This window comes from Pan paniscus, chromosome 6 (assembly GCF_029289425.2).
Source record: "Pan paniscus chromosome 6, NHGRI_mPanPan1-v2.0_pri, whole genome shotgun sequence".
NCBI classification, from domain to species: Eukaryota; Metazoa; Chordata; class Mammalia; order Primates; family Hominidae; genus Pan; species Pan paniscus.
This window is the reverse complement of record NC_073255.2, coordinates 165,820,163-165,842,886: the sequence shown is the minus strand read 5'-3', so window position 1 is coordinate 165,842,886 and position 22,724 is coordinate 165,820,163. Positions and strand designations below refer to the sequence as shown.

At 39.9% G+C, this 22,724-nt stretch overlaps 1 protein-coding gene and 1 pseudogene across 4 annotated transcripts in view; one reads left to right on the top strand and one right to left on the bottom strand.

Annotated features, from left to right (window-relative positions):
• TNPO3 (transportin 3) overlaps positions 1–22,724 on the top strand; it is a 104,578-nt gene that overhangs the window by 20,662 nt on the left and 61,192 nt on the right. For 2 of the 4 annotated variants that reach the window (XM_055114854.2, XM_034964963.3), the window contains exons 2-5: positions 17,053–17,177; positions 18,891–19,091; positions 19,992–20,065; positions 21,911–22,067. In XM_055114854.2, the coding sequence (XP_054970829.1) occupies positions 18,969–19,091; positions 19,992–20,065; positions 21,911–22,067 (354 nt within the window). In that variant the 5' untranslated portion in view covers positions 17,053–17,177; positions 18,891–18,968. The remainder of the gene's footprint in view (positions 1–17,052; positions 17,178–18,890; positions 19,092–19,991; positions 20,066–21,910; positions 22,068–22,724) is intronic. The other 2 variants (XM_003813495.7, XM_055114855.2) reach the window with 1 other exon arrangement.
• On the bottom strand, positions 6,486–8,248 carry LOC129398207 (ornithine decarboxylase-like; annotated as a pseudogene).

Sequence of the window (22,724 nt, the reverse complement as noted above, 5' to 3'; positions counted from 1 at the left end):
CTGCTTTTCCATTGTTCTTCATTCATTCCTGATTTCTGTTTTCTCTTTTCCTGCTAGGATTTCAATTATATGTGTCTTAGCCTTTTTCACTGTGTCCCACATGTCACTTGCATTCTTCTCATTGTTTACCTTCTGTCCTTTTTTTGACTTTGTGCTTCAGTCTTTTTGTTTTTTATTGACCTGTTATCAAGCATAGCAATCTATAATTCTTCAGTTGTCTGATTTGCTGTTTGGCCTTTTCTAATGGTTCTTAATTTCAGTTACCGTATTTTTTTACTTCTAGAATTTCCTTTTAATTCTTTTTTATATATTCCATTTATTAATGGAAATTCTCCAGTTTTGTCTTCTAAGTCTTTGCATATATTAATCAGCTATTCATTTTTTCCAACTTTATTTCTTTTAACCTTTTAGAAATACACCTTATAATGCCCTACTCCTTAAACTTTTCCACTTGTATCTTGTAAGAACAAGGACATTTTTCTAAAATAAACTAAAATGTTGTCACTCTCAAGAAATTTGACATTGATACGATGGTATTATCAGTCTGTATTCAAATTTTCCTAATTGCTCTAGTTATAGATTTCAAGCTTTCTAAAATTTTATTTTCTCTAATCTAGGATCCTTCAAGGGTAATGCTTTTCTTTTGGTTGTTATGTCTCTAGTTACCTGGGTATTTTTTTTTCTTTTATGATGATGATATTAAAAAACAAATCCAAGACAGGTACGGTGGTGCACACCTGTAGCCCTAGCTACACAGGAGGCTGAGATGGGAGGGTTGCTTGAGCCCAGGAGGCCAGACTGGGCAACCGTGTCAAGACCCTGTCCCTTTAAAACATATACACACAGCTGGGTGCGGTGGCTAACGCCTATAATCCCAGCACTTTGGGAGGCCGAGGTGGGCGGATCATGAGGTCAGGAGTTCAAGACCAGCCTGGCCAATATGGTGAAACCCCCGTCTCTATTAAAAATACAAAAATTAGCCGGGTGTGGTGGCAGGCGCCTGGAGTCCCAGCTACTCGGGAGGCTGAGGCAGGAGAATCACTTGAATCTGGGAGGCGGTGATTACAGTGAGCTGAGATCACACCACTGCATTCCTGCCTGGGTGACAGAGGGAGATTCCATTTCAAAAAAAAAAGAAAAGAAAAGAAAAGAAAAAACACACATACCCCACACAAATCCAGGGTGGGCCATTTAGTCTTAGTTTTTAGTATGCCTCACTATTTAGATTTATCTGGTTCTTTTCTCATGATTGCATTCAGGTCAAACGTTTTTTGGAAGAATACTGCATAGACGATAATTTGTCATTTTTACTGAATCACATCAGGAGTCACATAAAATCTATTGGTGATGTTTTATTACTTTGGTTAAGACATCAGTTATTTTAGTCTTTGATAATTCATTATCTAGATAATGGTTACTTTGTATTGTCTGTTTCTTTCTAGTTGTTGTCACTTGGTTTTGCTTTTTTTTTCCCCCCGACGTGGTCTCGCTCTGTCATCTAGGCTGGAGTGCAATGATGTGATCAAGGCTCACTGCGGCCTTGACTTCCTGGCTCAAATAAATGGACCTCCCACCACAGCCTCCAAAGTAGCTGGTATTACAAGCATGTACCACCACATCTGGCTAATTTCTTTTTTTTCTTTCTTTTTTGTGTAGAGACGAGGTCTCACTTTGTTGCCCAGGTTGGTCTTGAGCTCCTAGCTTCAAGTGATCCTCCCACCTCAGCCTCCCAAAATGCTAGGATTATAGGTGTGAGCCAGTGTTCCTGGCCTGGCTTTGCTTTTGTTTGATAGATGCTTGATATGTTGTTGTTGTTGTTTTGAGACGGAGTCTCGCTCTTTCGCCCAGGCCGGACTGCAGTGGCTCTATCTGCAAGCTCCACCTCCTGGGTTCATGCCATTCTCCTGCCTCAGCCTCCCGAGTAGCTGGGACTACAGGCACCCGCCACTGCGCCCGGCTAATTTTTTGTATTTTTAGTAGAGACAGGGTTTCACCATGTTAGCCAGGATGGTCTCGATCCCGTGACCTCATGATCCGCCCACCTCTGCCTCCCAAAGTGCTGGGATTACAGGCGTGAGCCACCGTGCCCGGCCGATATGTTGTTTAAGAAAAGTTGAAGAGATAAATGATGTTTCCTTCCTGAGATGATTTTCTTTTGCTTCTGGCAGGTTTTTTTTTTTTTTTTTTTTTGAGACAGAGTCTCGCTCTGTTGCCCAGGCTGGAGTGCAGTGGCGCGATCTCTGCTCACTGCAAGCTCTGCCTCCCGGGTTCACGCCATTCTCCTGCCTCAGCCTCCCGAGTAGCTGGGACTACAGGCGCCCACCACCATGCCCAGCTAATTTTTTTTTTTGTATTTTTAGAGAGACGGGGTTTCACCATGTTAGCTAGGATGGTCTCAATCTCCTGACCTCGTGATCCGCCCACCTCAGCCTCCCAAAGTGCTGGGATTACAGGCGTGAGCCACCGCGCCCGGCCTCGCAGGTCTTTATGACAGGGACAAATCTCTTTGAAATTCAAAAAGTAATTGAGCAGATTCTAAGCTGTGTTTCAACCTTTTTTTGTTTTGTTTTGTTTTCCAAGACAGGGTCTTGCTCTGTCTTCCAGGCTGGAATGCAGTGGCGTGATCATGGCTCACCGCAACCTCTGCATCCTGGGCTCAAGCAATACTCCCACCTCAGTGTTCCTGCCCACACCCCCCAGTAGCTGGGACTACAGACGTGCCATCATGCCCAGCTAATTTCACCTTGTTGCCCAGACTGGTCCTGAACTCCTAGGGCTCAAGCAGTCTTCCTGCCTCAGTCTCCCAAAGTGTTGGGATTACAGGCGTGAGCCCCTGTGCCTGGCCTACTTTCTGTTTTTATGAGTCTTGCTACTTTAGGTACCTTATATAAGTTAGAATCATTCAGTATTTATCTTTTAGTGATAAGTGTATTTTCACTTAGTATAATGTCCTTGAGGTTCATCCATGTTGTAATGTGTGTCAGAATTTCCTTCCTTTTGAAGGCTTAGTAACATTCCACTGCATATATATACATTTTGTTTATCCATTTATCCATAGATGGGCATTTAGGTTGCTTCTATCTCTTGGTTATTGTGAATAATGCTGCAGCTGGCTGCAGTTGAACATGGGTGTGCAAATATCTTATCTGTTTGAGATCTTTTTTTTTTTTTTTTTTTTGAGTTTAGCTCTGTTGCCCAGGCTGGAGTGCAGTGGCATGATCTTGGTTCACTGCAACCTTGGCCTCCCGAGTTCAAGTGATTCTCATACCTCAGCCTCCCAAGTAGCTGGGATTACAGTCATGCGCCACCATGTCCGGCTAATTTTTGTATTTTTAGTAGAGATGGGGTTTTGCCATGTTGGCCAGGCTGGTCTCGAACTCCTGGCCTCAAGTGATCACCCGCCTCCTAAAGTGCTGGGATTACAGGTGTGAGCCACTGTGCCCGGCCCTGTTTGAGATTTTATATTCAGTTCTTTTAGATATATAGCCAGAACTGGGATTTTTGGAATATATGGTAGTTCTATTTTTAATTTTTTGAGGAGCCCCCATCCCCTTTTCCATAGTAGCTACACCATTTACATTCCCACCAGTGATGCAAAGGGTTCTAGTTTCTCCACATCCTTGATAACACATATTATTTTCTGAGGTTTTTTTGCTTCGTTTTTTTGGATAGTGGTCATTCTATTGGGTGTGAGGTAATATTTTGTTGTGGCTTTGATATGCCTTTCCCTATGGTTGGTGATGTTGAGCATCTTTTCATATGCCTGTTAACCATTTGTATATCTTCTTTGGAGAAATATTTATTCCAGAAATGTCATCCAAGAAATCACTGTCAATTGCAATGATTATGAAGCTTTTCCCCTAGGCTTTCTTCTAAGAGTTTTATAGTTTCAGGTCTTACGTTTAGGTCTTTAGTCCTTTTTGAGTTAACTTTTATATGTGATATAAGGGACTAACTTTGTTCTTTTTCAGGTGAATATTCAGTTTTCCTAGCACCATTGTGTAGTCTTGGCACCCTTGACAAAGATCATTTGAATCCTTTACAGGAGGGTTTCTTTCTGGGTCTATTCCATTATGTTGGTCTGTGTGTCCGTCTTTATGCTAGTACCCATACTGTTTTGATTACTATGGCTTTGTAATAAGTGTTGAAATTAGAAGTATGAGACCTCCAATAGTATTCTTTTTTAAGATTGTTTTGGCTATTTGGGGTCTCTTGAGATTCCATGTGAAGGAAACAATTCCATTTTCTGCAGAAAACATCATTGAGATTTTGGTGAAGGTTACATTGAATCTGTAGATTACATTGGGTAGTACTGAAATCTTAACAATATTAAGTCTTCTAGTCCGTGAACATGAGATGTCTTTCATTTATTGGTGTCATCTTTAATTTCTTTCAGCAATGTTTTGTAATTTTCAGTATACAAGTCTTTTGTCTCCTTGGTTAAGCTTATTCCTGAGTATTTTATTCGTTTTTATTCTATTGTAAATGGAATTGTTTCTTTTCAGATTTTTCATTGTTAGTATGTAGAAGCAACTAATTTTAATCTGTTAATTTTGTGACCTGCAACTTTGCCAAATTCATTTATTAAGTCTAACAGTCTTCTTAGGGAATCTTTTGGGTTTTCTACAAGTAAGATCATGTTGAATGATCTTACATTATATGTGACCAGAGATTATTTTACGTCTTCCTTTCAATTTAGATGTCCTTTGTTTTTCTTGCCTAATTGCTCTGGCTAGAACTTCGAACACTATGTTGAATAGAAGTGGCAACAGTAGATATCCTAGTCTTGTTCCTGATCTTACAGTTTTGAAAAGCTTTTTGTCTTCACTGTTGTGTGATGTTAGCTGTTGGTTTTTGCATATATGGCATTTATTACTTTGAAGTTGTTTCCTTCCTGGTTTGTTGAGTGTCTTTATCATGAAAGGGTGTCAAAGTCTGTTAGATGCTTTTTTTGCATAAATTGAGATGACCATGTCTTTTCCTTCTTCATTCTGTTAATGTGGTGGATTACATTTATTTTCATATGTTGAGCCACCCTTGTATTCCAGGTATAAATCCCACTTGATGATGATGTATAATCCCTTCAATATGTTGTTGAAAAGCCAGGCGTGATGGCTCATGCCTGTAATCCGACTTATTTGGGAGGCTGAGGCAGGAGGATTGCTTAAGGCCAGGAGTTCGAAACCCATCTGGGCAACATAGCAACACCCCATCTCTAAATTTAAAATTTTGAAAATAAAAATTTAAAAATTGAGAAAAAATATGCTATTGAATTCCATTTGTTAGTATTTTATTGAGGGTTTTTGCATTACTATTCATAAGGGATATTATTAGTCTGTAATTTTCTTTTCTTGTTTCTTCATCTAGCTTTGGTATCAGAATAATGCTTGTCTCATAGAATGAGTAGGAAGTGTTCTTTCCTCTTCAGTTTTTGGAAAGAGTTTGAAAAGGATTAATGTTATTTCTTTACATGTTTTGTAGAATTCACCAGTAAAGCCATTTGGTCCTGGGCTTTTCTTCATTGGGAAGTTTTTCATTACTGATTTAATCTCTTTACAAGTTATAGGTCTGTTCAGATTTTCTGTTTCTTCATGATTTAGTCTTGTTAGGTTATTTTTCTAGGAATTTGTTTATTTCATGTAAGTTATTCAATATGTTCACTTGCATTTGTTCATAATACTTTTTATAACCCTTTTTATTTCTGTAAAATTGGTAGTAATATCCTGACTTTTATTTCTGATTAGTTATTTAAATCCTCTTCTTTCTTTCTTTCTTTTTTTTTTTTGACATAGAACCTCACTCTGTCACCGAGACTGGAGTGCCTGTGGCATGATCTCGGCTCACTGCAACCTCTGCCTCCCGGGTTCAAGCAATTCTCATGCCTCAGCCTCCCAAGTAGCTGGGACTACAGGCAGCTGCCATCAGGCCTGGCTAGTTTATTTATTTTTTTTTTTGTATTTTTAGTAGAGACAGGGTTTCAACGTGTTGGCCAGGCTGGTCTTGAACTCCTGACTTCAAGTGATCTGCCTGCCTTGGCGTCCCAAAGTGCTGGGATTAACAGGCATGAGCCACTGCACCCGGCTCTCTCTTATTTCTTAATCTAGCTTAAGCTTTGTCAATTTTGTTGTTGTTGTTAATTTTGAAATACTTTACTTTTAAAACAGGTCACAACACTAAGCTTTTGGCCCATTCCGCCATTGTACAAGCTACAGATGCTTGCTTAGCAGCCAAGGGGCACTCTTGAGTAGCATATCAGAAAAGTGAATAAAAATCCATATAAAACAAATATTTAAATAGTTTCCATAGGAACATATATAATGTGTGACCTATATCCTAGTCTTCCATATTGCCACATCCGTATGAACCCATCTCTTAAGAAAAGTGAATAAAAATCCATATAAAACAAATATTTAAATAGTTTCCATAGTAACACAAATAATGTGTGACCCATATCCTAGTCTTCCATATTGCCATGTCCATGCGAACCCAACTCTTACGAAATCCCTTAATTCAAGCTGGACTCATGGTTAACAATTACAAGAGTGATATCTACATATTAATACTAGCAGAAGCACAAGTTGCTGATTGATGTTTCATTCTGTTTTCCCAAGCAGAAGACACAGGATGCTAATGTCCTGTTCCTCTACTTGGGGTGGGAGATCGTGGTTCTAGATACACTGCATGAGTTTCGATGCTGGTCCTGACATCACATGTAGATTGTTGGCCTCTGGAATCCATTAAAAGTACAAGTAGCAGCAACAGTGTCAGCGCCCATGTTTTTAAAGAGCATCCAATTACCTACATATATTTTGGGCAGATCACAGTGCTCAACAATCTGATCAAGGCCATCACATGTTCTTCCCATATACTGGATGAATAATACTTCTCACTGATCTAGGTCTCTTTTGCAGCAGGGGCTTTACATGTGCATGATCATAAAGGATTGATTAAATGATCCATATACTTCATCATTCATGTAATACATAAAGGTCTGTTCACTTGACTCATCTTCCTCTTCAGAGCCTGTCTGTTCTTTTTTTTCTTTCTTTCTTTTTGAGACAGAGTCTCGCTCTGTCACCCAGGCTGGAGTGCAGTGGTGTGATCTGGGCTCACTGCAAGCTCCGCCTCTTGGGTTCACGCCATTCTCCTGCCTCAGCCTCCCGAGTAGCTGGGACTACAGGCGCCCGCTGCCATGCCTGGCTAATTTTTTGTATTTTTTTTTTAGTAGAGATGGGGTTTCACCGTGTTAGCCAGGATGGTCTTGATCTCCTGACCTCATGAACTGTCTCCCTCAGCCTCCCAAAGTGCTGGGATTACAGGCATGAGCCACCGCGACGGCCCTCTCTGTTCTTTTAATATGATTTTTTTGGCAATGAAAGCTGATGCCACATGAAATATCTGCCTGGCTCAGCTGTGACTCTCACTCTAGAGTCTGGTGGAAAATACTTGTCTGATGCTGGGTTGATTACACTGGTAATACTTCAGATTTAAGCCTCACGTCCTCAGATCCAGGAAAGCAACTGCCAGTATTAAGCAGTTACAATCTGAAACCAAACGCAACTCCCGTGTCAAAGACATAGTGGACATTGGAGGCTGCCTGCATGAAGGTCTCAGGATTGGTACAGCTACTTCCTACATGGAAGCTGACACCAGTGACATCAATATTTAGTTCTTTTGCTCATTCCAAAAGAAGCCTGCTGGCTTTGAGCATGGCACCAGATTTAACACTGATGTGACGGGCTGCTTTGAGTGTGTTCTGGCAACTGACATCAATTTGACCTCATTACCGAAAATCATCATCTGGACTCCCTTATTGGCAGTGTACTTAATTTGAGACATTTGTTTACAAGAATTTGCATAGATAAACCTCTCTGGGGGCATCCCCAGAATCTGCACCAATTGTATTTCAGCCTTGCTAGCACAGTCAAATCCTGTCCCGATGGCAGCAAGAGTCTTCATGATGGCTCTGCTGTCATTATAATTGACTGCATAAAAGGGGGTGACATGAGGAAGAGCTTTTAACTATCTTAGATGTGTCTTTAGAATGTCTCTAAGGTCCATGACATAGAAGGCATCCTAATCATCATCAGAAGAAAATTCATTAATTTTTTGGTCCAGAATGTCCTTGGCAGTAAAACCTTCATCAAGGAAGCAAGTGGCAGTGAAACTCTTCATTATTAAACTTTTCATGGTTTCTTGATGTTCCTCTGAAACACAACAAAATGGAAAACTAAGAGATGGAATTGAAAGAAATATTTCCAGTTTCTCACAAAGACAGTTCTCCAGGAATTCCAAATCCTGCCTCTTGTGCCCTCAGAGCAGCAGTGGAAACATTCTCAGAGCACCTGGGTACCACAGAGAGTGAAGATGCTGCTGTCTGAGCCAGAGCTACAGGACCTCTCTGCTGTGCCTGTCAGTGCCTTGCTTCTGCCCGCCAGAGATGCTGGCCCAAGGTAGTGCTGGAGCTGTTGGCAGAGGGGCGGCCAGTGACTGTGGCTGCCGGGACTGACCTTGTTGATCTTTTTGTAGCATTCCCTTGATTTTCCTGTCTATTTTGTTAATCTTTGCCCTAAATCTTTATTATTTCCTTCTTTTTGCTAGCTTTGGATTTAGTTTGTTCTTTTTCTGGCTCCTTAAGGCATAAAATTAGGTTGTTGATTTGAGACCTTTTTTCTTTTTTAATGTAAGCATATATACAGTTATACATTTTATTCCTCTTAGCACAGTTTTTGCTGCATTCTATAAGTTTTGGTATGTTGTGTTCTTATACTAGTTCAGTTTAGTTCAGTTTTATACTAGATTTTATACTAGTTCAGTTTAATATGCAACATTGGGGTTTTTGTTCTGTTTTATTTTCTAAACATAAACACAGAAACACAATACAAATGTATAACTTAGTGAGTTACTATATGTGGATGTCCTTTTAGCCACCACCTAAGTCAAGAAACATCTTCATTTGTCTGAAGATGTTTTCTGATTTCCCTTCCTTGACCCATTGGTTTTTTGAGTATGTTGTTTAATTTCCACATATTTGGGAAATTTCTAGTTTCCCTTTTGCTGTTGACTCCTAGTTTTATTTAATTGTGATCAGAAAAGATGTTTTGTATGATTTCAGTCTTTGAAAATTTATTAAGACTTATTTTGTGGCCTAACGTATCAGTCTTTTTAAGGAGTGGTATATTTCTTGTTTCCTTCACTGGGTCCCAACTCAAGAGTTTGGAGTATTTACCAGGGCTTCTCTTCGATATTTCTGAATTCCAGTTTTTATTTCCCCAGTCTTGAGAGGCTGTCCAGAGCCCTTCAGCTTCTTAGCCTCTTGTCTTCCACTTTCAAATTGGCAAATGCCATGAGGGGAAAAGTGGAGCCAAAGAGTGAACTGAACTCTCTGCTCTTCCATTCCCTTCTTTCTGGGAACTGTGGCCTAATATTTTAGCTTTGGTGTCTTTAAAAAGGTTCTTTGTAGGGAGTATTTAGTGAATTTTTTGTGGTTTTTTTTTTTTTTTTTTGAGACAGTCTTGCTCTGTCGCCCAGGCTGGAGTGCAGTAGTGTGTTCTTGGCTCACTGCAGCATCCACCTCCCGGGTTCAAGCGATTCTCCTGCCTCAGCCTCCCAAGTAGCTGAGATTACAGGTGCGTGCCACCATGCCTGGCTAATTTTTGTATTTTTAGTAGATATGGGGTTTCACCATATTAGTCAGGTTAGTCTCGAACTCCTGATCTCAAGTGATCTGCCCGCCTCGGCCTCCCAAAGTGCTGGGATTATAGGCATGAGCCACTGTGCCTGGTCTTAGTGAATCTTTTCTGGTAGTTTATGAATTGATGTAATACCAGATGGTCTGTTATAACCAAAGTTGAAACACCCGATAAATGTCATGAGAGAGATAGCTTTATTGTTTAGGGAGCATATGGACATGAAACTAACTCCTGTGTGTTGTTAAAAAAGCTTTGCTACCTTTTCTAAACAAATTTTACAGAAAAAAAATCTTACAGGCCAGGTGTGATTGTTCGTGCCTGTAATCCTAGCACTTTGGGAGGCTGAGGCAGGCAAGCCCAGGAGTTTGAGACCAGGAGATAGCAAGACCTGTCTCTACAAAAAATAAAAAAAAAATTAGCTGGGTGCCGTGATGTATGCCTGTAGTCCCAGCTATGCAGGAGGCTGAGGTAGGCAGATCACTTGAGCCCAAGAATTTGAGGCCACAGTGAGTGAGCTGTGATGGTCCCACTGCCCTCCAGCCTGAGTGACAGAGAGAGGCCCTGTCAAAAAACATTTTACAAGATCTGTATCACTTTTTAAAAAAATTTTATATAAAGTACAAGTTATTTTTAATAAACAGGTAATTACAAAAGACACTTTAAAAATATTCAAACAGCCAGGTGCAGTGGCTCATGCCTGTAATCCCAGCACTTTGGGAGACCAAGGCGGGCAGATCACCTGAAGTCAAGAGTTTGAGACCAGCCTGGCCAACATGGTGAAACCCTGTCTCTACTAAAAATACAAAAATTAGCTGGGTGTGGTGGCACATGCCTGTAATCCCAGCTACTTAGGAGGCTGAGGCAGGAGAATCTCTTGAACCTGGGAGGTGGAGGTTGCAGTGAGCCGAGATTGTGCCATTGTACTCCAGCTTGGCCAACAAGAGCAAAACTCCCTCTCAAAAAAAAAAAAAAAAAAAAAAAATTCAAACACCATCAAAGGAGCTTGAAAAATAAATCTCCTGTGCATCCCTACCCTCCAAGTTAACCAGTTTTGCATCTCTACCTCTAAGATTACTGGTTTGCCTGGGGGCAAGTAATTGTTTTGTTTTTTTGCTTCTGCCCTTCATTTTTGAGGTCTCTACTTTTAAGGAGATAGAAATGTTTAAAGTCAGAAGTACAGATAATTGAGAATGATATGGTTGGTGTTTTCTGCCATTTAGTTTCTGCACAATTTTTTTTTTTTTTTTTGAGACAGAGTCTCACTCTGCCGCCCAGGCTGGAGTGCAATGGCATGATCTTGGCTCACTGCAACCTTCCCCTCCCGGGTTCAAGCAATTCTCCTGCCTCAGCCTCCTGGGTAGCTGGGACTACAGGCACACACCACCAAGCCTAGCTAATTTTTGCATTTTTAGCAGAGATGGGGTTTTACCATGTTGGCCAGGCTGGTCTAGAACTCCTGACCTCAGGTGATCCACCAGTCTTGGTCTCCCAAAGTTCTGGGATTATAGGTGTGAGCCACTCCGCCCAGCCTACATTGGGATTTTTATTGTTGTTCTGTTTTATTTTCTAAAGGTAAACACAGAAACACAATGCAGATGTGTAGCTTAGTGAATTACTATATGCAGATGGCCTTTTAACCACCACCCAAGTCAAGAAATAGAACTTTGAGCACAGTGGCCCACACCTGTAATCCTGGCACTTTGGGAGACCCAGGCAAGAGGATTGCTTGAACCCAGAAGTTTGAGACCAGCCTGGATAACATAGTGAGACCCTGTCCCATTTTTATAAAAAAAGAAAAGAAATAGAACTTTACTGACCATTCCGCTCCAGAAGCTTTTCTTGTACCATTTGACATAACCGCTTCCCTCCCTCTAAAGGTAACCACTGTCCTTTTATAGTAATCCTTTGTGTTTCTTTATGGTTTTATACTTAGTGGCTTAGTGGGCAATCTCACACTTCATAGTTGAGTCCAGCTGGGTTTTTTTTTTTTTTTTTTTTTTGTGACAGAGTTTCACTCTTGTTGCCTAGGCTGGAGTGTGGTGGTACGATCTCGGCTCACTGCAACTTCTGCCTCCCAGGTTCAAGCAGTTCTCCTGCCTCAGCCTCCTGAGTAGCTGGGATTACAGGCACCCACCACCACGCCCGGCTAATTTTTTGTATTTTTAGTAGAGATGGGGTTTCATCATGTTGGCCAGGCTGGTCTCGAATTTCTGACCTCAGGTGATCCACCCGCCTTGGCCTCCGAAAGTGCAGGGATTACAGGTGTGAGCCACTGCGCCCGGCCTGTTTTTTTATATAATGTATTTTGAGTGTCTTAATATGCAGGTTCTCTCTGTTGTTTTATTTTATTTTTAAGACTGTCTCACTCTGTAGCCCAGGCTGGAGTGCGTAGTGTGGTCATGGCTCACTGCAGCCTTAAACTCCTGGGCTCAAGGGATCCTTCCCCTCAGCCTCCTGAGTAGCTGGGACTAAGGGGCATGCCACCACACGTGGCAGATTTTTCAAAAATTTTTCATAGAGGCTGGTCTCAAACTCCTGGCCTCAAGTGATCCTCCTGCTTTGGCCTCCCAGAGTGCTGGGGCTACAGGTGTGAGCCACCACACCTGGCCTCTGTAGGTTATTTATCTGTTGAAGTATCAGGGCCATTTGACCTATAGAGTTTCCCACAGTGGATTTTGCTGATTTTATTGTCATGATTCAGTTCTACTCTCCCTTGTTTTTCCGGCAAATTAGCTGCTGGATCTAGAGGCTCAATGAGGCACAGATTTGATTCCCTTGTTATTGTGGTATCTCCTTTCATCAAGAGGCATATAGTGTTTGGTTTTTCTGGTGGTTCTAATTGTTTACCACTGTGAAGCAGATTACCCCAAAACTTAAGTGATTTGAAATAAAAACCATTTTATTGTATCTCATAACTTTGTTGATCAGGAATTTGAGCGGGCTCAAATCAGCATCCAGGATGCTGATTGTGCTCCTTCAGTTTTCATCCATTTGGTGGTTGGGCTGGTCTGGAGGTTCTAAGATGGCTTCATTTACGTGCCTGACAGTCTGGTGGGAATGACTGGAAGCCTGGATTCAGTTCAGCCCCTCTAGCTTTCCATGTAGTCTCAGGGCTCTTCCACATTCTCTCCAGCAGAGTAGTTTTAAGTTTTCACAGGCAGTGGCTTTCCTCAGAGTTAAGTGTTCAGGATACCAAGGCAGAAGCTCCAAAGATTCCTTTGACTTAACCTTGAAAGTCCCAGAATGTCACTTCCTGCCATATTCTATCAGTTAAGCAAGGTATCAAGGCCGGTGCAGATTCAAAGGCATGTAGATTCTACCTTTCAGTGTAGGATTAGCATTATATTCGCAGCTATCTTCAATCCACCTCATTCTTTTTTGTGTGTGATGTAACTAGCTGTTATTGTTCAGTGCTTAATCCATTAATTGTGGGTTGTGAAGTGTTAATATTCTAAATCTGTTATTTCTTTACTTACATGCTGTTAGGTTGGTGCCAAAGTAATTGTGGTTTTTGCCATTAGAATACTTCTATAAAGAGACTCTTCTCTGTTAGGTTACTTAGGAGTACAGTTTATATAGGAAAACCAAGATAAATACGTGATTTTTACCCTTGTAAGATAATGAGTTTATGTCTGCTTGTAATTGTTACCAAAAATGGCCTGTGGTGGCCAGTTTGTTTTTTCCTTGTATCCCTTGCTGAATCCTAAATTGTCCTGTCTCTGGCCAGCTGGTTGCCTCCTTTGCCTCTCAGTACTTTTGAAATGACTCTAGTAGTCTTATTGTCTTCTGTCCTTTCTAGTATGACAGGATGTATCATGGGCCCATCTTGTGTATTTAATATTGGTATCTTTTAGTGGGAAATTGAATTTAAAGACTACAGTGTAGGCACTAGGGATGCAAGTTGTTACTGAGTTGGACAGTATGTTTAGGGCTTTCAGTGGATAGAGCTAGGGAATTGTATATTTTTATATATCTATATAATATATATAAATTATCTACACGTGTATGTATACAAGTGTAGAAAAGTATGTATATAAATAGTGGGTATAAATACTTAAAGGTAAAATACCTCATGAATTTATAGAGATATTGCCTTTTCAACTACAGCACTATAAAGTTTTTAACTTAAGCCTTTTTATGTCTACACCTCCTTTCTTCCATACTGAGAATCCAGGTTGTGAGGGACATAGAAGGTGACAGAGTATCTCATAATTACTCAGTAGCTCTGTCCCACATTAACCTAGTCAGTAGCCTCAGACTAACAATACTAACACTACTACTATCAGTATATACACCAAAAACAAGCATAGTTTTGCATGTGCTCTTCCCTTTCTTCCACACTGTATCTGTACAGAGCTTGTAATCATTACATACCACTTCTCTTTCGACTTTCATTTATTCTTAATTGTTGTAATAAACTATGTTTAATATTCATCCCCAGTCCTTATGTTGATGCCTTGTTCTCTCTAATCAGTTTGATTTTTTAAACAGATTGTTTAGGAAGGGCTTATAGGAATAATATCTACATTTTTGCAAGTAACAGTTTCTGGCCTTTATAATTGAAAATCGGTTTGACTTGACATAAAATCTTTGTCACATTTTCTTTCTTAGCACATCTTTACCATGTTCTTTCTTCTTTCATGAAGTGTTCAAGTCACAGTAGATGATAATCTAATTTTTTCCTTTATAAATCAGTTGCTCTTTTTATATAGATGTCCAAATTATTTTATCTTTTTCTTTAAGTATATTAATTTTACCAGATTATGTCTCAGTATTGGTTGTTCTGCGTTGGTATTTTTAGGTATATGATATACTCTTTCAATGTATAGTTTCATGTCTTTCTCCCCTACCCCCCAACATTTCAGAAACCTTTTCTTTTTTTTTTTTTTTTAAGAAACGGGGTCTTGCTCTGTCACCCAGGCTGGAGTGCAGTGATGGGATTATATTCATTTATTTACTCTTCCTCTTTTGATAGCTTTGATACCAAATTTTTTTAATTAAAAAAATTAGTGGCAGGATCATAGTGCACTATAACCTCAAAACTCCTGGGCTCAAATGATTCTTCCTCCTCAGCCTCCTAGTAGCTAGGACTACAGGCACATACCACCACACCCAGCTAATTTTTAAATTTTTTGTAGAGACAGAATCTTGCTATGTTGCTCAGGCTGGTCCCAAACTCCTGGCCTCAAGTAAGCCTCCCACCTCCACCTCCTAAAATGCTGGGATTACAGGCGTAAACTGCCTTGCCCAACCCGGAACATTTTCTTGAATTACAGTTTTTGATAATTGTTCTGTTTCCTTGTTTTAATTTTCTTCTTCAGAGATCTCTGTTGTCTATATGTTAGATATTTGCCTATGTTCAATATTTGTCATTTCCTCTTGAATGTTTTAAAATTTTTTTGTTTAAAAAAACACTCCTTTTCATGTGTTTCTCTTAAGACATTATCTGATGTGTTTAGTCACATGTGAAATTCCTCCTAGTCTTCATCTCTGAAGGGATTTTTTAAATTTCTGATTTTTTTCCTGAGATTTTTACCTAATTTCTGAAATTTTCCTTCTCAATTCTATTCTTCCGTATCTTGTATCATTTTCTTAATGTTGTTTAGCTCATTTTGAAGTAATAGGCTAGGTTTTTAAACCTGTTTTTCTGGTCTTCTTTCCTCGTAAGGTATTACTCTGCTTATTTTCTCTTTCAGCCATATATGACATTTGACCTCAGTTGCTTATTTTCTGTGAAATTAGTTTTTCTGAATTTCTAGACGGAGGTTTGATTAAGGATAATACTTCCAACCTTTTCTTCCTTCATCTCTATTATACTTGTTCTATATTATTTTGTTTTTTTTCATAGCAGTTTTTCCTCAATTGGGGTCTCTTCCTGACTGTTTGGTTTCAAGGTTTTATAAAGGCTAAACTGTTGGCATCCCCTTCACACTTATACTCACTGGCTATTGGATTGGGTCAAACCTCCTCCTTTTTCTTTCTCTTTTTTTTTTTTTTTTTTGAGACGGAGTCTCACTCAGCCACCCAGGCTGGAGTGCAGTGGTGCGATCTCGGCTCACTGCAACCACTGTCTCCCGGGTTCAAGTGATTCTGCCGTCTCAGCCTCCCGAGTAGCTGGGATTACAGGCACCCGCCATCATGCCCAGCTAATTTTTGTATTTTAGTAGAGACGGGGTTTCACCATATTGGCCCGACTGGTCTTGAACTCCTGACTTCAGGTGATCTGCCTGCCTCAGCCTCCCAAAGTGCTGGGATTACAGGCGTGAGCCACCGCGCCCGGCCAAACCTCCTCCATTTTCAACTGCCATCCTCAGATTGGCTCCTTGTACTTTCCAGTGAATCTCTGTTGGTTCTTGGTGTTTCTCTGTTCTTAGGTCCATTAGACACCCTGTTGTTTGCCTCTGCTTCCACATTTACTGAGACTAAAACCACACAGGTCTTACAGATGTCACTGGTTTGTCTCCTTCCACTTATATTTTGGGGTTCTTGTAGATACCCTTGGAGATAACTAGACAACATCTAGTTTTGTTGCTATCTAATGCTCTGTTTTTTTGAGGGATTTGTGGAGATTGTATAAAGCTTCATAGAATCTTTTTGCTATTTAAAAATATATCGGCTAGGCATGGTAGCTCACGCCTGGAATCCCAGCACTTTGGGAGGCCAAGGCAGGAGGATCACTTCAGTTTAGGAGTTCAAGACCAGCCTGGGCAACATGGCGAAACCCCATCTCTACAAAAAAAATACAAAAATTAGCCGGGTGTGGTAGCAGACACCTGTAGTTCCAACTACTAGGGGGCTGAGGCAGGAGGATCTCTTGAGCTCAGTAGGTTGAGGCTGCAATGAGCTGAGATCATGCCATTGCACTCCAGCCTAGGTGACAGAGCGAGACCCTGTCTCAAAAAATAAAATAAAAAGATATTAACGTGAGCAAAGTAAAGATATTCTGATGGTCTATTAAATCATAGGTGTGCTTGGGTTACTGGTTAATCAATGGCTAAAATCTTTGGACGATTTTTTTACTTGAGAAAGGAAAATTGGTGCTATTAGTACTACATTAATTAATTAAACATTTGTTGAATACATTTGAGACACGATGTTTGGACTAAAAAGTACAAAAATTAGTAAAATGTACTATATCTGTAAAGAAGTTAACACCTCATGCTTACTTTGCACCCCTTATTTCATTGAAAGCTAAGGTTGGGGTTTTTTGGTGGGGGGCGGGAGGGGTGGTTTTTTTAAAAACAGGGTCTCACTCTGTTGCTTGGGCTCAAGAGATCCTCTCGCCTCAGCATCCCAAGTAGCTGGGATCACAGGTGCATGCCACCATGCCCAGCTAATTTTTTATTTTTTATTTTTTAAGTTTTTTTAGGGTCTCACTCTCACCCAGGCTGGAGTGCGGTGGTGTAATCTCGGCTCACTGCAACCTCTGCCTCCTGAGTTCAAGCTATTTTCCTGTCTCAGCCTCCCGAGTAGCTAGGATTGCAGGTGAGTGCCACTACACCCGCCTAATTTTTTTGTATTTTTAGCACAGACCAGGTTTCACCATGTTGGCCAGGCTGGTCTTGAACTCCTCACCTTAGGTGATCTGCCCGTCTCTGTCTCCCAAAGTGCTGAGATTACAGGTGTGAGTGACTGTGCTGGGCCCCAGCTAATTTTTAAATTTTTTTGTAGAGGCACGGGGGTCCTGCCATGTTGCCCAGGCCAGTGTCAAACTTCTGGGCTCAAACAATCCTCCTGCTTTGGCCTCCCAAAGTGCTGGGATTATAGGTATGAGCCACACGCCCAGCCTAAAGCTAAGTTTTATGTCAGTAAATCTGTAATTAGGAAATTCAGGGTCTTTATTTTCCATTTACTTTAGGCACTTGTACAAGCCATTTATTCTACCTGTTTCTATATCTTAACTTGCTTCGTATCAATCTTTGGAAAGATCTTGAAGGATACACAAGGATTATGTATTACTTGTGAAGAGCTCTGTCTTCATAAGAAATTGACCCCTTCTCTTTACAATAGACACTATTCCTAAATTGAGGTTGAAATTTTTTTCAGTCCATTATTGCCAGTCCATGTTAGTCTTCTTCCAGAGGCTGTTGAGTGTAGAATTGGATTAGAATTAATCTAATTAATTAGTTGTCTACAATCTACTGCACGATATTGTTTCCAAAGTTGTCTTCAAAATATGACTCCCCTTTATAATTGTGACTGGCTACTAGAGACCAGATTTTATACTTTGGTTCTTTTTATTATGTCTATAGATAAGTTTATTTTTCCATTGAAAATGATTTCAGTAACATGTGTAGCACTTTGCCAAGTAGTAATACATCAGAAAATAATTGAAGGGGCCAGGCACGGTGGCTCATGCCTGTAATCCCAGCATTTTGGGAGGCCGAGGCAGGGGGATCACCTGAGGTCAGGAGTTCAAGATCAGTCTGGCCAACATGGTGAAACCTCGCCTCTACTAAAAATACAAATATTAGCTGGGTGTGGTGGTGCACACCTGTTATCCTAGCTAGTCAGAAGACTGAGGCAGGAGAATTGCTTGAACCTGGGAGGCAGAGGTTGCAGTGAGCCTAGATTGTGCCACTGCACTCCAGCCTGGGTGACAGAGTGAGACTCTGTCTCCAAAAAAAGAAAGAAAATAATTGAAGGATGTGAAATATTTACTTGAGCCAAGATAGTTTTTCTGCTATTTTGTCGGGAACTAATAATTGAAATGTAGGGCTACTGAGACCAATATGAAGTATATTCTCATATTTATAGATATATTAAAACAGCTTCTGGATTCAATTCTTAGAGTGAACAAAGCTTTATTTTAAGCAAGAAAAGAGAAGAAACATGCAGCCATAGATTAGGATTGGAAATTATACAGTGACATTTTAGTTTAGTGGAGACTTTTGGGACATTTTTCTTCATACTCTTGACACCCACACAGTCATTCAAATCAACAAGATTGTATCTACTAATTTAACTGATAGCTCTCATGCCTTCCTAGAATGAGTTAGATTTTAGGTAATTATTTTGTTGAACAGGGCCTATAACAATGTATATTGAACTGTTGGCTGAATTACTGGGTAATTTAGCTTGTCAGATTTTTCTTTCTTTATACTTTGGGCTAAATATGTTTATATAAGTATTGAGGTTATGTCATTAAAATTAGAAAAGTAGTCTTCTTTAAGACATCTTTGTCTAATACGCTTTCAGGTTCATGCATGGGAGATCTCAGACCAGTTGTTACAGATCCGACAGGATGTGGAGTCATGCTATTTTGCTGCACAGACCATGAAAATGAAGATTCAGACCTCATTTTATGAGCTCCCCACAGACTCTCATGCCTCTTTACGGGACTCATTGCTAACCCATATCCAGAACTTGAAAGACTTGTCACCTGTCATTGTAACGCAGGTAAATCCTGTGCTTCTCATTAGAGAAATTTGTATGGCCATTTGGATTTATCAGGATTGTTTTAATTCGTATTGCTAGGCCATGTGAGGTAATGTTAACTTCATTACAGATGTACTGCTATGTTCTTGTAAGTGGATAGAAAACGAAATTGTTAATCTTTTGTATTAATCTTGGAGTTCATTTGGTTTCAAACTAACTTGATACCAGAAGTGGATAAGGTGAGTATGTGTTTTCACAGGCATGCTAGGTCAGAGGTTTAGGTAGTTGCCTTTTAAGAAATCCTTTCAGGGCTGATTGGCTTTAGTAAAGGTCTCATGAATGAAACGTTGAACTAGAGCATCTGTCCTTTCCCCCTTGGACAGGGAAATACATTAGATAGGAAAACCGGAAACTTCTGTGAGTACGTACTCACATGTGTTCTCTGCCTGGCATAGAAGTGCCCTTAAAGAGGAGGCTTTTCTTAAGTCTTCAAGATGACAAATGCAAAGAGAAGGGAAATGGCAATCCATTACTTGAGAACTGAGTCAAAGGTCTGACTTTATTAGTAGCTTTGACCTTTGGCATAGTATAATTTATATGTCTGTGAAGTTCTGTGGTATTGCCAAATAAAAGTAAATATTGATATATTTTGAGGAATGTCTATAGTCTGTTGTTTCTGACTTCTTTTCTTTTCTTTTTTTTTAATTTTTAAAGGTTAACTCTTAAATTTCAGCAATTTGTAGCTAACCCAGAAGAGTTTACATCAGATGTATAGAATTGGAGGTTGGGAGAAATGGGGGAAGGGGGTTAGTCTTAGTTGTCATATTGTTTGGAAGAAATGTTTCTTTGCTTCCCAATTAATATTTATTGTGACCCTATTTCTGTTCATCTGTCTTCATTTATTTAATCTCTCTTATTCAGCTGGCTTTAGCAATAGCAGATCTTGCCCTACAGATGCCTTCCTGGAAGGGATGTGTGCAAACACTGGTGGAAAAGTAAGTAATTTGTATTAACTCTATATTAGCATTTGGAATTGCCATTAACCTACACAGAGAAATTTGTTAGCAATAGCTAGATATTTGACTATTTCCCTGAACTCTTAACATAGAATTATGTTATTAACCTTTGTTAGATTAAATGAAACTTATCTAAAATTTTAAATACTACTGAAATATATTGTGTGGGATGTAAAAGACTAGTAATTTATGTAACACACACTTCTTGAATTAATTGCAGCAAAGTCTTTTATTGCCTTGTGGATCACTCTCACTAACTGGCATGACAGCCATTTTGTAAAAATATAGAATTTAAGATTATATTAAATGGGAGGTTGTTATGAATATGTGTTCTTACTAATTGGAGTTTGTTTCACGTTTATCAGAGGGGCAATATTCTTTTTAGACACACAGAGCTTGCTACTTTGAAACAAGTATTCCTTCTGGGTCCTGGCAAGATAACCTTGATATTTGCTTGCATTTGGTTGGGAAGTTATTTTTGAACAAAGTAGAATTACTTTTTACCTCCAATATAGTGTGTCATTAAAGCATTTTACAGATAACTTTTTATTTATTTTATTTTATTTTGAGATGGAGTTTCGCTCTTGTTGCCCAGGCTGGAGTTCAACGGTGCGATCTCGGCTCACTGCAACCTCCTCCTCCTGGGTTCAGGTGATTCTCCTGTCTCAGCCTCCCAGGCGGCTGAGATTACAGGCATGTGCTACCATGCCTGGCTAATTTTTATATTTTCAGTAGAGGCGGGGTTTGGCCAGGCTGGTCTCAAACTCCTGACCTCAAGTGATCTGCCCACCTCGGCCTCCCAAAGTGCTGGGATTACAGGCGTGAGCCACCTCATCCAGCTTGGATAACTTTTTTAAAAATTATTTTTATTTTTTTGGAGACACAGTCTTGCTGTGTCACCCAGGCTGGAGTGCAGTGGCACAGTCATGGCTCACTACAACCTCAGCCTCGATTTCCCGGGCTCAAGTGATCCTCCCACCTCAGCCTCCTGAGTGGATAGCTTATTTTTTAAATAAAATTTTTATTGGGGAAATTGATACATGCTCCTTGAAAAAATTCTAACAGTATGGAAACCTTCAAAGTGCAAAATGAACCCCATCCTCTCTCCCTATCCTTATATTTTATTTTTGAAACAGGGTCTCACTCTGTCACCCAGGCTGAAGTGCAGTGGTGTGATCATGGTTCACTGGAACCTGCAACTCTTGGGCTCATGAGATCCTTCTGCCTCAGTCTCCCGAGTAGCTGGGATTACAGATGCATACCACCATGCCTGGCTGATTAAAAAATTTTTAATGTAGAAACGGTCTCCCTGTGATGCCCAGGCTGGTCTCGAACTTGTGGACTCGTGATCCTCCTGCCTCGGCCTCCCAAAGTGCTGGGATCATAAGCATGAGCCACCACAACTGGCCCTTAACCCTGTATTTTATAAGCAACCACTATTAACAATTGGCTATGTAGAGTTTCCTTTATGCATTTTAAAATAAATAAGTGCATATATATTTTAATGTACATATACCTATATATTTGTTCACCCATATTCAATATGTTTCATACATGTTTTTCACTTACATTATGGACATTTTTTTCATGTTAGGACATATAGATATCATGTTCATTATAATGGCTATGTTTCATTGAATAACTGTGTCCTTTTTTTAATCTTAACTAATTATGGAGGACATTTATGTTTGTATCTTTTTTCTCCCCCTTAACAGTGGTGGGAATGTTGCTTTTGTTGTTGTGAGTTACTCTGATGGCTGTTATCTTATGTGATTGTGTATTTTCTGGCTATAAATAACATATCTCCGCTTTTTTCTTTTGCAGATACAGCAATGATGTGACTTCTTTGCCTTTTTTGCTAGAGATCCTTACAGTGTTACCTGAAGAAGTACATAGTCGTTCCTTACGAATTGGAGCTAATCGGCGCACAGAAATTATAGAAGATTTGGCCTTCTACTCTAGTACAGTAGTATCTCTATTGGTGAGTAAGTTTGAAATACTAAGTTGCTGCATAAAGGCAGAAAGCCATGGCGGTTATTTTGTAATCAATTGCATTATTGTGAAATAGCTTTCTTTGCAAAATTTAATGATGATGCTTTGGCATTTATGTAACACCTTACCATTACAACATACTTTCAGAAACTATGCTTTTTAAGTTTCTGTATAATCCTCTAAAGGTGACGTTATCTCTTTTATGAATGAAAAATGGACTTTAGAGTTACACAACTGTTAATTCAGAATTGGAACTAAGGCCATCTCATTATTTATCTTGTGCTCTTCTACTGCTTAATGCTCCAAACTGTTGGCTGTTAATAAAGGATCATGCAAAGGGAAGTGTGTGTAAATCTACTTTACTAAGAAAGGATCCTTTCTTTTTTTTTCTAATTGATACATGATAGTTGTACATATTTATGGGGTTACATGTATTACTTTTATTTTTTGAAGCAGGGTCTCTGTCTCCTAGGCTGTAGTGCAGTGGCATGATCTCAGCTTACTGCACCCTCCTCCTCCTGGGCTCAAGTGATCCTCTCACCTCAGCCTCCTGAGTAGCTGGGACTACAGGTGTGCGCCACCATGCCCAGCTAAATTTTTTATTTTTTGTAGAGATGGTGTCTCTCCATGTTGCCTAGGCTGGCCT